We start from the raw sequence: 18,653 nt of genomic DNA on the forward strand, positions 1-18,653 counted from the left end.
GCAGACAGATAGGTGAGAATGACCATGGCAGTGCATAATCAACCTAGAAGAACATAGCTTCCTATTACACAGTATGGGTGTAGGAGAAAGACAAGATAGGAATAATGAAAGGATGTGAAGTACACCCAACAACTAAGGAACAACTGTTTTACTAACTTCAAAATATCATTGGTTGTCAACATGAAGTTGTGAATGACTTTTAATACCTCTATTGTGAATGGTGATTGACCCTGAGTTCAAATATATACAATTTAGCAAGTGGTCAATATCCATAGCTCATAAGCTAATTCTGTATAAAAATAGCAGTTTTCTCTTCAGAACAGTGTGGTGACAGTGCTCATGTTGCTCTCCTTGTGCACAAGGAAAATAAAGTATGTTTGAGTCGTAAGAATGCGTGTACACTGGGCCCAGTTAGTTTAGTTATTTTATTATCATTGATTATTCAACACTAAATAAATTACAGGTTTATAATGTAAGTGGACAATTCGTAGAATTAATTACTGTGGACAATGCTACTCTTCCAAAGATTGTTATGGGTAATTCTGTTTACTGCGGATAGGCTGGTCTGAAATTAATTCCTGTGCTGTTCTGTTTGAACTGCAGGTGGTAACGGGATGGACAAGGAACTACGGAAGGCCAACATGTGGGGATTTATTGGCTGCCTTTCTACCGTGCAGTTTAACGGGATGGCTCCACTGAAGGCAGCCCTACGGCTACACAGTTCAGATCCCGTCGAGGTCAAAGGGCATCTGTCCAAGTCACGGTGCGGTATTTCCGGATCGACTGGTTCGAGGACAGTCACGACAATGCACCCACTGACAGGTACTTTGGATTCAGATTAGTTTGTTGTCACATGCATTAAGGTGCAATGGAGTTCACAGGGTAAACAGAACACATGGCAATAATGAGTACGACAAAAGACTGTTTAATAATTCCAGTTTTACCAGCTTGTGCATGTAACAGAAGTCGAAGTATTGAGTTATGTTGAAGTGGTGCAAGACGTTGGTGAGACCAAATTTGGAGTATTACATGCAGTTCTACTAAGTTCCTCCAGTATTTTGTGTGTGTGTCACTATATTTATTGCCGTGTTCATTCCCTTAACCTCTTCAGTGGAGATTATTTTAGCGTTGGTGTGAATTATCCAACCACTTCACCAACCTCTAGCTAAAACCTAACTTCTGAAATGTTTACTGATTAACAGACTCAACACAGGAATCCAAACTTGATTTGTATCCTTGGAGACAGATTATCTTGAAATATTAGACACAAGAGATTCTGCAGATGTTTCTACTGGAGGAACTCAACAAGTCAGGCAGCAACTGCAGAGGGGAATTAACAGTCGATGTTTTGGGCCAAAATCCTTCAACAGGGCAGAAAGGAAGGGGTAAAGAAGTCAGAATAAAAAGGTGCGGGGTGGGGAAGGAGTACAAGCTGGCAGGTGATAGATGGAACCAACTGGGTAAGGTATGTAGGTGTGTGGGGAAGATGGGGAATGAAGTTAGAAGCAGGGAGGTGATAGGTGGAAGAGGTAAAGGGCTGAATAAGAAGAATCAGATAACAAGAGATTTTACAGATGCTGAAACTCTTGAGTAACACTCAGTGTACTCAGAAACTCAGCAAATCAGGAGGGGAATAAATAGTCAGCGTTTTCAATGGAAGGGGGCAGGAGCCAGGATAACAAGGTGGATGGAGGAGGGGAAGGAGTACAAGCTGGCAGATGATTTGTGAGGCCAGATGAGGGGGAAGTCAGGTGGGTGAGGGGGAGGGAAGAAGAAACCTAAGAGGACGGTGGACCAGGGAAGAAAAGGAAGGAAGGAAGTGGGGAACCAGAGGGAGATGATGTCTGTCTTGAGTAACTCAGATCTCAAAAGTATTAGGACTGTGACTGGCCACTTACAACACCGGAGGCCATTTGGCCCACCAGATCTGTGTCAGATCCCAAAGATCCCATTTCCCCATTTTCCTTCCGGATCCTCTCCTCGCCTCCTTCCTTGTATTCATTGGTCCATTGTCCCCTCCTTTTAGATTTTGATCTTCTTTAGTGCTTTGGTATTTCCACCAGCTTTGTGTGCGTGTTACTTAAGTTATACAGCATCTGCAGAATCGATTGTATCTCCAGCATTTTCTGTTTTTATGGAACTACCAGTAACTACCCAATTCAATGAGACTTCCCATTCCCATTCTGACATGTCTGTCTATAGCCTCCTCTACTGCCATGATGAGGCCAAAGTCAGGCTAGAGGAGGAACACCTCATATTCCATCTGGGTAGCCTCTAATCTGATGGCATGAAGATTAATTTCTCTAACTTCCTCTGATTTCTCCTTCTCCCTCATTCTCTCTTTTTCCATTCCTTCTACTGATTTCCCTCCTGGCACTTATCAAGGTGCCACACATGAGACTGCTAACCAAGTTAAGAGCCCATGGTATCACAGGAAAGTTACTAACATAGAGCATTGTCTGATTGGTAGGAGGCAGTGAGTGGGAATAAAAGGATCCTTTTCTGGTTGGCTGCCAGTGACTAGTGGTGTTCCGCAGGGGTCAGTATTGGGACTGCCTCTTGTAATGCTGTATAAAAATGATTTAGATGATGGAGTAGATGGCTTTGTTGCTAAGTTTGCGGATGATACAAAGATTGGTGGAGGGGCAAGTAGTGTTGAGGAAACAGGTAGGATGCAGAAGGACTTAGACAGATCAGGAGAATGGGTAAGAAAGTAGAATATGAAATACAATGTTGGAAAATGCATGGTCATGCACTTTGGTAATAGAAATAAATGTGTGGACTGTTTTCTAAGCAGGGAGAAAATCCAAAAATCTGAAATGCAAAGGGACTTGGGAGTCCTTGTGCAGAAAAACCCTAAAGGTTAACTTGGAGGTTGAGTCGATGGTGAGGAAGGCAAATGCCATGTTAGCAGTTATTTCAAGAGGTCTAGAATACAAGAGCAAGGATGTGATGCTGAGGCTTTATAAGGCACTGGTGAGGCCTCACCTTGAGTATTGTGAACAGTTGTGGGCTCCTCATCTTCGAAGAGATGTACTGGCATTGGAGAGGGTCCAGAAGAGGTTCACAAGGATGATTTTAGGAGTGAAAGGGATATCATATGAGGAATATTTGATGGCTCTGAGTCTGTACTCGCTGCAGTTTAGAGGGATGAGGGGGATCTCATTGAAACCTTTTGGTTGTTGAAAGGCCTAGACAGAGAAGATGTGGAAAGGATGTTTCCCATGGTGGGAGAGTGTAGGACAAGAGGGCACAGCCTCAGGAAAGAGGGGTGTCCATTTAAAACAGAGACGCAGAGCAATTTCTTTAGCCAAAGGGTGGTGAATTTGTGGAATTTGTTGCCACATGCAGCTGTGGAGGCCAGGTTATTGGGTGTATTTAAGGCAGAGATTGATAGCATCAATGGTTACCGGGGGAAGGCCGGAAATTGGGGTTGAGGAGGAGAGGAAAAAAGGATCAGCCATGATTGAATTGCTGAGCAGACTTGATGGGCCAGATGGCCTAATTCTGTTCCTATGTCTTATGGCCTTATGGTCTTATCCCTGCTAGTGTGTCATGCTTGTTATTATCCTTCTACTTCTCCCCCTTGTCTCACCTTCTTAATCTGGCTTCTGTCCCCTTCCTTTCCAGTCCTGATAAAGGATCTCAGCCCAAAATGTCGACTATTTATTTCCCTCCATAAAAGCTTGAGGTACTGAGCTCAGCAGCAGTATCTGGTTAGGCAGCAGATATGGTGAGGGAATAGTTATTTCAGTCAACTAAATGCTCAACGTTCAGAAGTTCAAAGTAAAATTATTATCAGGTATCTATTAGTGGCATCTGTTAGTCTCACGGGACCATGGATCTGCACCTGGAAAGTCTTCACTCTCCAGGGCGCAAGCCTGGGCAAGGTTGTTTGGAAGTTCAGCAGTTGCCCATGCAGCAAGTCTCCCCTCTCCACAACACTGATGTTGTCCAAGGGAAGGTCAAGGGCCGATACAGCTTGGTACCAGTGACGTCGCAGGAGTTGCCAGAACGAGGTTGAAGGCAACGTCGGACTGCCTTCGGGACTCCAGCTCCGGACTTGTCCTCAGGGTTTACTCCCGAAGCCTTTCCCATGAGTGGGTATGGCCGCAAGGCAGCGGAGGTTTGAAATCAGAGTTTCCTCTCTTAGATGGATTGCCTTCCCAGGCCGACAAGCTCCATCTACCCAAAGCACTGCTTTTAAGGCACCAGGACCCGCCTTCACCCCTTCTCCTGTCAGTAGAAACAGTTCCGCCGGGCTTAGAGGCTAAGCCACACGAGAAGGCCAGGAGTTGGACTTGGTTGTCAGAGGCTATTTGAGGCGCATTTCGTGAGGAGCACTTTTAGGTAGTGGGAGCTTGTACCCACTACCACTCCTCGGATTGATGTCACCATATACTGTACAAACCTGCAATTTATTTTCTTGTGGGCATTGACAATAAATACAAAAAAAACAATAGAATCAATGAAAAACCACACACAGCCAGATGGACAAAGAAAAAAAGACAACAAATTATGCAAATACAGAAAAATAAATAAATAAATAAGTTAATATTGATAATATATAAGATGAAGAGTGCTTGAAAGTGAGTCCATTGGTTATGGGAACAGTTCAGTGATATTGTGAGTGAAGTTATCCCCGCTGGTTCAAGAGCCTGATGGTTGAGGGGTAATAACTGTTCCTGAACCTGGTGGTGTAGGTCAATATTTCAAAGCTCTCAGTGATAGGTAAGTACAGTGAGGGTAAAGTAGTGGTCTAAGCATCCTTGAGGAGCAGCTATGTTGATGAGCAGCAAAGAGCCGATGATATTCAAGATCCGTACTGACTGTTATCTCCCAATTCATTAGCCTGCTGATTATTTCTGACAGGATGATGCCATTGAACATTGAGCTGTAATCAATATACAACAGCCTGTCTAGATACTCCAAATCAAAATGGAAAACAAGAGAGACTACATCCACTGTAGAACTGCTATGACACCGGGCGATTTGCAGTGGGACAAGGTCTTTGCTCAGCTCAGGCAGGTGTTAATTCTATCCGTAACCAGTCTCTGGAAACAGTTCATTACATTAGATATGTGTGACTGTCATTGAGGCAGCTCATTCTGCTCTCCTGGACACAGATATGGTTGCTGCCACCTGTGAACGGAAACATACAGTGAAAGGCAACATTTGCATCAGTAACCAACATCCCCAAGGATGACCTGGGACAACCTACAAGTGTCACCACACGTTCCATGATGCTCAGCAGAACAACACAGGGCATGAGCAACAGACCAATAACATTAAAGCAAGCTGTTTTCTTCCCTCCCGCCCACCCACCCACCCACACGCACACACGTGTAGTCATTGAACTCCAAGGCAGTCCTCCAGTCCTTAGGCTTTGACCTCTGGGTATCCAATCAACCTTTGAAGGATAAGGACCAAGTTCTGGCAAGTGGGACTTGCCGACTCAGACATCTTGGTCAGTATGGAGAAGTTGGGCTGAAGGGTCTGTTTCTGCACCTTGTAACTCGATATATATACACTCAGTGGCCACTTAATTAAGAAGCTTCTGTATCTAATAAAGTGGCCATTGAGTGTATGTCCATGGTCTTGTGCTTCTGTGGCCCACCCACTTCCAGGTTCAACGTGATCAGAGATGCTGTTCTGTATACCACTGCGGTAACGTGGTTATTTGAGTTACTGTCACCTTCCTGTCAGCTTGAACTAGTCTGGCCATTCTCCTCTGACTTCTCTCATTAACAAGGCTTTTTCACCCACAGAACTACAGCTCACTGGATGTTTTTCTTTGCTTTTCACACCATTCTCTGTAAACTCTGGAGACTGTTTGCATGAAAATCCCAGGAGATCAGCAGTTTCTGAGATACTCAAACCACTCGAGCACCAACAAAGTCACTTCAATCAAATTCCTTCCCCATTCTGATGTTTTGACTGAACAACAACTGAACTTCTTAACCATGTCAGCATCCTTTTACGCAATGAGTTGCTACCAATGATTGATTAGATATTTGCATTAACGAGCAGGTGTATCTAATAATGCATTCACTAAGTTTATGTCCCAAAGTTCAGAACCTTCAAGTTCAAGCCCAGCCAGTGAAGTTAAAGCACCTCCCTTTTCCATTCCTCTCACCTACAGTGCGGTTTGTGTTGTGCAGGTGAACTGTCAGACTTGCAATTTCCTGATTTCCCCTGGTAATAGCCCAGAATGTTTTGCATTACTCCCTTGGCAAATCACTTGCCTTAATAATCACTCGTTCCCGATACATAAGCTGAATGATTAGCTCTGGGCTTTGCCAGCACTGAAGTACGTGCTTGCTGTATTCATTCTGCTGGCAGATGGCAGTGTGCGATAACCTAACACCATTAGCACATCTAAATCAGGCAGGCAGGACAGCTGAGCAAGGCAATTCCAGCAAACCATTGCTTTGGGGACACTGATGTCTGATTTTGTTAGTAGATTTGTGCTTTTGGCTCAAGTATAAAATTGCAAGTTAATTTTAATGATTCTAAATACATTTGCCTGCAGCCAGTATATGAACGCTGTCAGGCAGGAGACTCACAGCGAGGGTGCAACACTGTGGAAACTTCAGTGCATTGATGTCCTCCCTCAATCTTCCTTCTACCCTTTTCAGTGAATGATATTGGACATTCATGAACAGGCAGGAGAGGGTAGCAGATAAATCAAGACTGTCAACATTACAGCAGTAATTCATGATGAATTGATCAAGGGAGCATAAGAGGCCAAGGGAGGTGATGAAGTGGATTGGAATTACTGGAGATGAGATAAGAGGATAAGATTTGTCACATATACATCAAAACATACTGTGAAATCCATTGTTTTTCTGTCAGTGACCAACACAATCTGAAAGTGTGCTGCGGCAGTCTACAAGTTTCGCCACAATTCCAATGCCAGCACAGCATGCCCACAACTTATTAACCCTAACCTATAGATCTTTGGAATGTGGAAGGAAACCAGGGCACCTGGAGAATAGCCACGTGGGTCGCAGGTGAACACACAAACTCCTTATAGACAGTGGTGTGGATTGAACACCACTCACTGATCACTGACACTGTAAAGCTTTGAGCTAACAGCAATGGTACCGTACCACCCCCTTGGAGTTCATCAAGGATCAAGGATCAATTTTATTCCCCATATACATTTACATGCAGTCAGAATTTGCTGTGCTGTGTTGGTCAGGGCTAGACATGCACCATAAAACAGAATTCAACAATTATGAGGCATGAAGGATTATGTATAAATAAAGAAAGCTAATAAAGTCAGACGTTAAAGGATAGATATGGAAGAATGCTTGATCAGATTAACTAACGGGAAGAAATTTTTAAGATGGTATGAAGCTTTTGTTTTAATAGCCCTATAGCACTTTCCAGAGTGTGTTTTTTGAAAAAGACAGTTTATAGAGTAGGTAGTGTCTGCAATTATTTTCCCTGTCTGCTTCTTTGTCTTGGTCACACACACACATCTTTCGCTGATGTTAGACCACAGCCCATGCCCTTTACTGCTGAACAGTTTGCTGTTGTCTTTTATATGTTGTAGGATATGCACATGTAAGGTATTGCTGTGATATTGAGTGATTGATGCAAATTCAGTGGTAACTTCCAAAAGGACATAGTTGATTGGCTGTGAGGTAGAAGGGGGAGTGGTTTTAATTGGATTGCTTCACTGTGCGCCTGATGGTCTGAATGGAGTCTCTCAACACTTCATGATTACATCTCCAAATAAGAAGAGAGATGAGAAAGTTATTGAAGTCATGAATTATTGTATTAATTATTTACAATTAAGCTTAGTTTTAATAATGTATGATTTATTAAAAACTGGTAAACACCAGGAGAACCAGTTAAAGCTGATCTACCTGAGCATGAATTTGGTACAGCTTTTACTTTCTCAGTTATCAGTAAACTGCACTTTTATAACAAAGTAGTGGCTACAGAAAGAATTAATTAAGTAATAGACTAAGTCCTAATTATAGAACCAAATGATTAGCCACAGATCTAGCAGCAAATTCAATTTCCTATTGCAGCAATGGGTGCACATAACATAATTAGTGAAGTTTCTGAAATTTGGATGGTGTTGCTGCTGCACTCCATATCGCTACCTTCGTGTATGCTTCCCTGTTACCACATTAGCACAATCCATGTCACTATTGATTAGATATTACCCTTCGCTATTCTTTCCCCTACAAAGACACATTAACATGATAGCCGGTGCCTTTGCCCTTCATGATGACGGAGGTTGAGATGCTTGAGCAGTGCTGTTGGAGTATCCTGGATTTGTGTTTGTAGTCTACTTTGTAGGTAGTAAACAGATTGCTCTACAGATTGCACATGAAGCACCCTGGAAAAGAAAATCCCAAACAAATTAATATGACTTTTGCATTCAGCCTTTGTGAACTGACATAAGAAGTCGATTTAATGCTTTCAAATTATTTCCAATGATTGTCACTGGACAGTAAGATTAAATTAACAGCAACTTACTTTTCTTTTCAAATTGTTTTTGTGTCTTATAATCTATCACAAGCAATTCTATGTCACCACCCCTATCTGAGATATATATATTTATAAAAGATCTCTCATCTAATATGTGTTATTGAATAGAAGCTTATGAAAAAATACATTGGCTTTCATTATTTGGCATTCTGTGCCCTGGATGAGATACTAAAGTCAGGTTGTTGACACATATGGATGAATTATCATTTAAATTTGCAATGTAAAATAAGATGGCCTATTGTTATTTATTTCCTTCCCTCCACCACTGATGATTGTATCCCTTCAACAGTTTAATCCCTAAACCCTATAATTCCCTCCCTAAAACCTCTGTGTATCCCTCTTTCTCCTTGCACCCTATCTCTGTTACCAAGTTTATTATTTGCCTTTATCCAAGGACAGTAACTTTGTACAAGATGTCGGTAAGGCAGCACTTGCAGAACCATCCATAGTTTTTTGTGTCTTTTTTTTTCTTTTATATTTATTTTTATTGAAGGAATGACACAATACAGAATATATAATGGATTACATTTTCCTCCATTTTGCTTTAGTATCATACCCCCAAAACAAACCTCCCCCCATCCACCCTCCCCGAACATATCATGGCAGCTAATATATCTACAACACAACAATTCACAAATACAAGTATGGACATTTCACAACCGTACCCCCACACTACTTCAATACGACAGCTCATACACATCTGCAACATGTCAGATGATCCAAAATACACTCATATTTACAATTCATCAACCACCCTGTGAGGTAAATTATAAGTGTGTTAAATGGGAGGCAACTTCCTAAGTACAATCAAATGCCCTCAACTAGTAGGTAATTCCTTAAGACTCCCAAAATATGATAAGAAAGGTCCCCATTTTGAATAGAACTTTTTCACAGACCCCCTCAAAGTGAATTTAATCTTTTCTAATTTCAGAAAAAACATTACATCTTCTAACCAAGCAGCAGCAGTTGGGGGAGTGGCAGATTTCCAAACCAGCAAAATTCTCCTACGGGCCAATAGCGATGTAAATGCAATGATATCCGACTGGCTTGCATTTAAACCCAAATCATCATCTGCCACACCAAATACAGCTATAAGTGGGCAAGGTCTCAGTGTCACCCCCAAAACCTCACTGATAATTTTAAAAACCAGTGCCCAATAGTCATCAAGCCGAGGGCATGACCAAAATGCATGTATTAAACCAGCCGGAGAGAAGGAACACCTGTCACAGCCAGCGTCTGTCCCAGGGTATATGTCTGCCAGTCTGGCTTTACTTAAATGTACCCTGTGTAAAACTTTGAATTGTATGAGCCCCAGTCTAGCACATGATGATGAGAAATGAACCCTATTCAATACTTTTGCCCAATATTCTTCCGCAAGGTCCATACCGAGGTCGTCCTCCCACCTACTCTTAGTTTTGTTTAGATCTTGAACTCCCAAAGACATCAGCTGAGAGTATAGTTCAGAAATCAGCCCCTTATTGTTAAAGCTAAGAGTGAATTTTTCCCATAACATAGCAGGTGGTAGAACAGGAAAAGAGGGAAATTTTTCCTTGACAAAGTGGCGAATCTGCAGGTATTTAAAAAAATGATTATGCAGAAGGCCATACTTACCGCGCAGGTTATCAAAACTATCAAATATGTTATCAGTATACAAATCCTTAATGCGCATAAGACCGTTCAAACCCCATTGTCTAAAAGCTGAATCGAATGTGGAGGGAGGAAATAAACGGTTTTTATGAATGGGGCCCAAAACTGAAGCTGATAGGAACTTATAGTGGCAGCGAAATTGATTAAAAATTTTGAGGGTAGAGAGCACGACCGGGTTAGATGTGAATTGAGAGGATTTCAATGGTAAGGAAGAATACACCAAAGCTGGGAGAGACGAGGAGTGGCAAGACCGTGACTCAAGCAGGCACCAGATTATATCTGGCCGGTGAAGCCAAAATAATACTTTTTGAATGTTCGATGCCCAGTAATAATGAATAAAGCTGGGAAGACCCATTCCACCTATGTCACGACCTCTTTGAAGAATGCGCTTATTAACCCTTGGGACCTTATTTTCCCAAATAAAGGAGGTTATAGCTTGATCAACTGATTTAAAAAATAACTTAGATAAGAAAACTGGCAAACACTGAAACAAAGAGAAATCTAGGAAATATAGTCATTTTCACTGACTGAATTCTCCCAGCCATAGTAAGGGGTAAACTGCGCCATCTCTCGAAATCAGCCTTCATTTGGCTAACCTGAGGCCTGTAGTTAGCTTCAAACAGAGATGTAAAAGAGCGAGTAATATGTATTCCTAGGTATACAAAACCATCTTGAGATAAAGGAAAGGGCAAGGATTCCTGTCGGATCTGTAGGGCCAAGTTATTAATGGGAAAGCATTTGCTTTTTTGAAAGTTCAGCTTATAGCCAGAGAAGGCTCCAAATTGACCTAATAATGACACAATAGCAGGACTACTACCTATAGGGTCGTTAACATAAAGTAAGAGGTCATCAGCATATAGGGAAACACGGTGTTCCATGTCCCCTCTTATAACACCTTGAAATAATGTAGTTGACTTAATTGCAATAGAAAGAGGCTCAATTGCAATTGCAAAAAGAAGAGGGGACAGTGGGCAGCCTTGGCGAGTGCCACGTTTTAATGGGAAATAGCCAGATCGAAAATAATTTGTCTGTATACACGCTGAAGGCGAGTGGTATAATAGCTTAACCCAAGCTATAAATATTCTGCCAAATCCAAATTTCTCCAAAACACTAAATAAATATACCCATTCCACTCTATCAAATGCCTTCTCCGCGTCCAAGGCGATAACAACCTCTGGACTTGGAGAATCACTCAGTGAATAAACCACATCAGCCAGTCGACGGATATTAAAAAAAGAATAGCGATTTTTAATAAAACCTGTTTGATCATCTGAAATTATCTTGGGAAGGGGATGTTCTAAACAACATGCAAGCACTTTAGCCAAAATTTTCACATCTACATTCAAAAGTGAAATGGGGCGATATGATCCACATTGAGTCGGGTCCTTGTCCTTTTTAAGAAGTAGTGAAATAGCTGCCTGTGAAAGAAAAGGGGGTAAGGAGCCATTCTCCAAAGATTCCTGAAACACTTCTATAAGGACCGGTGTGAGCTTATCCTTAAATTTCTTATAAAATTCTATTGGATAACCATCAGGACCTGGGGACTTACCACTCTGCATAGCCATAATGGCATTATTAATCTCTTCCTGCCCAAGAGCCCGATCTAGGTTCTCCACTTCCTCTGGTTCAAGAGTTGGTATTTCCAAATTATCTAAAAAACGATCCATATTTGTTTTATCTGAGGGGAACTCTGAGGCATACAGAGAGGAATAAAAAGTTGCAAAGATGTTATTAATCTCTTTTGGATTGCTTGTCAAGTTCTGGTGCATGTCTCTTACCTGAGGAATAAGTCGTGATGCAGCCTGACGTTTCAACTGATGAGCCATAAGCCGGCTCGTCTTGTCACCATATTCATAATAGAGGCCACGTGTCTTAAGAATTAATTGTTCTGATAGGTTTGTAGATAGAAGATTAAACTTCGCTTGCAAATCAACCCGGCTTTTATATAATTCCGCAGTGGGTGCCTCAGAGTATTTTCTATCCAGGTCCCAAATAGATTTCAATAACACTTGCATTTCCTTCCTACGCTCTTTATTGGCATGTGAAGTATAAGATATTATTTGACCCCTCAAGTAAGCTTTTAAAGTTTCCCAAAGTAAAGAGTACGATACCGACTCAGTTTTGTTAGTCTTGAAGAATGTGTCAATGTTAGCCGATATATAACTACAAAATTTCTCATTAGAAAGCAAAAGGGGGTTAAGTCTCCACAGAGGCCGTTCTCTAACGTTTAAGGGAAAACATTGGTCCAGTTTCACGGGCAAGTGATCAGATATAACTATAGCAGTGTATTCGATTTGTCTAATCATAGGTATCAAGGAATTATCTATAAAGAAATAGTCTAGCCTGGAATAGGAGTGGTGAACATGAGAGAAGAAAGAGAATTGCCTAACTGATGGATTCAAAAATCTCCAAGGATCCATATAACCATTTTGTTGCATAAACATCGAGAAGGCCTTTGCCATACCAGAAAATGTTCCCCTAGGGCAAGACCTATCAAGCAGTGGGTCAATAGCACAGTTCAAATCTCCGGAAAAGATTAGCTTATGTGTATTCAGGTTAGGTATTAATGACAAAACCCTATTTGCAAATTGGACATCGTCCCAATTAGGAGCATAAACATTTACCAAAATAACAGGTATCTGAAAGAGAGAGCCAGAGACTATAATAAAGCGACCATTAGGGTCACTGATTACATCTGATGGTGTGAACTGCATTCTTTTGGTGATTAATATTGCCACCCCCCTGGACCTACTATTAAATCTGGAATGAAAAACCTGAATAATCCATGCTTTACGAAGTCTATTATGGTCCTCCACTCTTAAATGTGTCTCTTGTAGAAATAGTACATCAGCTTTTAATTGTTTCAGATGTGAGAAAACTTTAGCTCTTTTAACCAGACCATTAAGCCCCTTTACATTCCAAGAAATAAACCTCACAGGGTGGCCTCCATCAGCTGCACTCATGTTAACCATATCAAAAGACACACAGGGCCTACAATCCAAAACAGTGTGAGGGCATAAGTTGCACACAATAACGCACAATAAAAAGAAAGTCTGATCAATCCGTAACACACAAAAGAATAAACTGCCATGGTAATCCCCCAAAACACTCCCCCCACCCCTTTACACAAACAAAAAAACCCAATTAACCCCCGAAGCCTAGATCTACCTCCCCAACTGAGGATGATCGCAGGCAGTACCCAACAAAAAACTTCCAAGGTGTTCCCCATACAACCCAACTTTCAATCTAATCTAGGGTGGCTCCCCTCCCTAAAATTTATCCTATCACTTATACTACCTTTAATATAACATATAGGCTAAAGATGACACAGGTCAAGCTAAGCATTAAAAACAAAAAAAAACACACTGGGCAACTTAAACACCCGAGATATAAATCCCAAATATTTACATTTTGCTGGTTGAAAGTTTTTGTTAATCAGTTTCGGCAGCATAGCAGTTCGACCCGATCGCGTTCCACAAATTAAACTGGAAAAAATGAACAAAGAAGTGAATTGTGAAAATTAACAGTTTGCCTCGGCATGAGGCCCCTTCCATGCTACATGAATAACCTAAAAAAAAGTCATTGTTCTTCTCGTTCTTCTTCTCCCCAGCGCGAATGGTAAAACTCTTTGGCCGCCTCTGGTGTATCGAAATAATGCTTTTTACCTTCATGCATGATCCGGAGCTGGGCGGGATACAAGAGGCCAAACCTGACCCCTTTCCCGTAAAGCAGGGATTTCACCTCCTTGAAAGCTGCCCGTTTTTTACCCAGCTCCGCACTAAAATATTCATTAAAAAGCACGCGGTGTCCGCGGAAATACAGCTCCTGCTTCCGTCTATTGATGATGCATTGCTTATCTTGAAAGGAGTGAAAGCAAACCAGGAACGTTCTTGGTCTCGTTTGCTTGGCTCCAGAGGCACCGGATGGTTTACGTCCGACTCGGTGAGCACGCGAATGTACGAGAGGACTTGGGAAAAAATCTGCCCCCAGCACTTCGTCAAAAAACTCGGTCATAAATTTAACAGAGTCCGAACCTTCCAAATTTTCAGGAATGCCGACCACTCTCAAATTAGATCTCCGCGACCGATTTTCGAGGTCATCAAGCTTTCCCTTCAGAACTGCGTTTTCGCTCTGCAACGCTGCAATGGCGGCTTCGGCGCTCACCAGTCGGTCACTGTAATCATTCAGGCCATCTTCAACCTCACGAATGCATTCGTCGTGCGACTCGTAATAAGACATAATTTGTTCTATGGTAGCATTCACTGGCAACAAAGCATCTTCAAGTTCTCTTTCTAGGGCAGAATGCACCGTTTGCGTCATGTCAGTAATAAGTACTAAACGAAGCCTCTTCAAGTCATCGGGCAGCGCAGGTCCGGGACCAGCTTCAGGTCCAGCAGCGTGCAACGGCGCCATTACTGTAACATCAGTCTGCTTGCTCGAAGCTTCGCTATCTTTTTCCCCAGCTTTACTTCGAAGGTACATTCTACTTGCCATTTCAATGTCCAGCTATGTCCCGCGTTGTTCACAATGGTAAGTATCCAGTTATCTCGAGCATACGGCAAAGATAAACAGGTAGATTTTCAATAAAAATCGGGAGCCACACTCACACGCACCAACTCACTCCATACTCGACGCCGGAAGTCGTTTTTTGTCTTTCTGTTTTAGGAAAGATAACATTGAGACTAGAATTAGAGGTCATGGGTTAAGGGTGAAAGGTACAATGTTTAAGAGGAACATGAAGGGAAACTACTTCACACAGAGGGTGATGAGAGTGCAGAAGGAGCTGCCAGCACAAATGGTGGGTGCAATTTTGATTTTAGTGATTAAGTTTGGATACAACGGGAAGGGTATGGAGGACTGTGGTCCAGGGGCAGATTGTTGGGACTAGGCAGTTTAAATGGTTCAACATGGACTAGGTAGGCTGAAGCCCTGTTTCTGTGCTGTAGTTTTCTATGACTGTATGTCCCTAAGATGGAAAGAGTGCAAAGAAGCTTGTCAGGACTTGAGCACCTGAGTTACACAGAGAGGTGGGGCAGGCTGGGACTTTATTTTTTGGAGTGCAGGAGACACAGCTGACCTTAAAGAAATATATAAAATCATGTGGGGCATAGACAGGGTGAATACTCCCCAAAGACCTGGAACTAAATACTTGAATGCATTGGTTTACTATGAGAGTGTAAAGTTTTAAAAGAAGCAATTTCTTCACACAGAGGTGGAGTTATAAAGACAGCTGTCATAGAAAGTAGCTGAGCCAGGTGCAATAATACAATTAAAGGACATTCAATTTAAAAATGTTCAGCACAATCATCCCCTCAGTACTGATAACTAAGATTCAAAACCTGGGCCTTAATACCTCCCTCCGGAACTGGAACCTTGACTTTGTTATTGTGGGACCACAGTCAGTGCAGATTGGAAATGAAGTCTCCTCTCTGACGATCAACACTGGTGCATCTCAAGGAAGCATGCTTATCCTTCTGCTCTATCCTCTCTACACTTATGTCTGTGTGGCTCAATACAGCTCAAATGTCATCAAGCAATTCTCCAATGACACCACTGTTGCTTGTACAATCTCAGATGGAGACGAGGAGGTCTACAGGAGTGTTTGACTGGTGTTGCTACAACAACCCTGCACTGAACAGTATGAGCCCTTTTGCCCACGATGTAGTGCCAACTGTTTAACCTACTCCAAAGTCAATCTAACCCTTCACTCCAACATAGTCCGTAACCTATTTTTATTTCATCCATGTGCCTATCCAGGAGTTTCCTGAATCTCCATTGTGCTTCTACCACCATCCCCTGGTAGCTGGTTGGATGTATTTCATACTTTCTGTGTGAAGAAAAATATCTCTAACTTTTCTCCTTTCAGCATAAAAGGATGCCCATTGTCATTGCCACCCAGGGAAAAAGGCACTGGCTGTCCACTCTACCTATGCCTCTCATATTCTTATACTGTACATCTCTGTCAAGTCACCTCTCAACCTTAGTCGCTCCAAAGAGGAAAGTCCTAGCTTGCTCAACCTTTCCTCCTAAGACAAGTTCCCTAATAGAAGCAGCATCCTGGTAAATCTCCTCTGCTCCCTCTCTAAAGCTTCCACACCCTTCCCATAATGAAGCAACCAGAAATGAACACAGTACTCCAAGTGTAGCCTAAAAGAGCTGTGTGAGAACATTGCAGTTCTATAAAACCTTTATGGAACCGCAATATTATCACACAGCTCTTGAACACAGTCCATCTTGACTAATGAAGGCCAACACACCATTTGAAGCACAATGCACATTGTGCTGGAGGATTTCAGCAAGTCAGGCATCATCTACGAATGGTAATAAACAGTAGACATTTTGGGCCAAGACCCTTCATCAGGACCATCATATGCATTCTTAATCACCCTATCAACTTGTGCAATTTTGAAGGATCAGTGGACTTGGTCCTCAAATTCCCTCTGTCTTTCACACTGTTAAGGATCCTACCAGAGGTGGCTAAAGAGACCAGTGTGGGAACTAGTGTGTGCTGAGAAGATCCTCACCCTGTTTGAGGTGAAATGTCCAACCTTGCAGAGGTGGGGGAGAAACTAACAGCCATATCAAACCATCAAACATGAGGGCAAGGGGCAGAAAATAGGAAAAAAACAGAGAACAATACTTTAACTAAATTAATATTCTGCTTTGGGTGTGATTGATGTAGAAAAGATAATGCTAATGTTAGATTGACTCCACTCAATTATAAACCACTTTTGAAATGTCAAATTTTGGTATCATAATAAATGTCAAAAGTGCTGCGGAAATTTTCACAAATTAAAACAGATACTTGGAAGCCAGATTTATAAACCCAAGGGATGTGTTTGTACTGATGCTTTAATGAAGCAGATTTTTTTTCTTCTACAAAGCAAATTTAATTAATGCTTCACCAGCCTCAATGAGGTAAACATTAAAACCGGTTCAAGGTTAATGATCATCACACAGTTTAACAAATGAGCACTGTGATGCCATCAGCAACATTGATCTATGTCAGATGTCATACTACAGAATACTCTGTTAATTACACTTCTCAAATTGTGTTATTATAATATTCAGCAGAGATTCCACTGCAAATAACCTCTATGGCTTCTGTTTTTGAGCTAAGCTGGAGGAAAGATGGACCTTTTCAAATAGGCATTCTTCAGCTCTGCTTTATCTTGCCTTTGTACAAGAAATGTATTTACGCTGAATAGAGATTAGCTTTATTTGTCACTTGTAAATTGAAACATCGAAACATACAGTGAAATGTGTTTTTTACATCAAATTAAACCATTGAGGACTGTGCTAGGTAGCCCATAATTGTTGCTACGCTTCTAGTGCTAGTATAACATGCCTGCAACTCACTGATTGTGTGCCTACGGAATGTGAGGGGAAACCAGAGCATCCAGAGGAACAAACTCCATACAGGCTGTGGGGGGAATTCAACCCCAGTCAGTGATGGCTGGCACTACAAAGCAATGCACTAACTGGCAGGCACCTCCCAGTCCCCAACCAGCTAACAGGAATCACCTGCCACTCATTTCCAACTCTTCACCTGCAGCCTATCTAAACCCAGCTCTCATCCACATTTGTTGTTCGCTCATATGAACCAGCTGCTCCTAGCCTTCAGCTACCTTGTTGTCTTGTCGTGTTAAGTATCTGTTCTCCCTTATTTTGTTGCCCCTCATGGCTTGTTGTTTTGCAGTTTATTATTAAGGTTATCGATCACTGCTTAATCATCTCCACTACTCTGCATTTGGGTCAAGCCTCCTCTACATTTCCTGACACAATTACACTAACAAGAAATGACAAATGCAATAATAGCTCTAAAAAGGGAATTAGGCAAAAGCTGAAGTAGGTAAATATTTTCAGGCGCAGTGAAACTATGTGGAATTGACTTGAAGACACTTTCAAAAAGTTGTTGAATGCACAATTGACCAAATGAACAATTTCTGTGCTATATCACTCTGTGATTCCATGGCCTTCAAAGCCCTCTTTATTCATTTATGCTATTTGTTGTGGTGTTTGTTATATTTGTGTTTTGATAATTAGTGCCTAATAAAATCGCCAATAAGTATAATTAAAATCAGGATTTACATCACTAAGTACTCTTTTAATATTTACCTCTGCTATTGAAAATTAACTGTAACATATGAACTTCCATTCCTTGAAACTACAACTTGTTTAAGGAGCTTTTAGTGGCTACTTCTTGTATTTGTTTTATTTTCCTTATTCTTTTTCTCATAATCCAATCTTGCTTTCACTCTCTTTAATTCTTTATTCTGATATTGAATTCTTACATTTTAATTATGTCTCCATATCTGTTTGTATAATATGTATTTTCTGATTGCTTAATTCATTGAGGAGATACCTGTCCATTGTAGCTCGATAAACCCTGGTTAGATGACACTTACAGTATTGTCTTCAGATCTGGTTGCTTCTTTATAGGGAGATTGTGGAAGCTTAAGAGAGAGTGCAGAGGAGATTCACCAGGATGCTGC

The 18,653-nt window shown here is 41.6% G+C and overlaps 1 protein-coding gene across 1 annotated transcript in view; it reads left to right on the forward strand.

Moving 5' to 3' along the window:
• LOC134346865 (contactin-associated protein-like 5) overlaps positions 1–18,653 on the forward strand; it is a 1,591,243-nt gene that overhangs the window by 1,521,404 nt on the left and 51,186 nt on the right. Inside the window, exon 22 of the mRNA XM_063048670.1 lies at positions 604–822. Coding sequence (XP_062904740.1) covers positions 604–822 — 219 coding nt within the window. The remainder of the gene's footprint in view (positions 1–603; positions 823–18,653) is intronic.

The sequence above is a fragment of the Mobula hypostoma genome, chromosome 5 (assembly GCF_963921235.1).
Source record: "Mobula hypostoma chromosome 5, sMobHyp1.1, whole genome shotgun sequence".
NCBI classification, from domain to species: Eukaryota; Metazoa; Chordata; class Chondrichthyes; order Myliobatiformes; family Myliobatidae; genus Mobula; species Mobula hypostoma.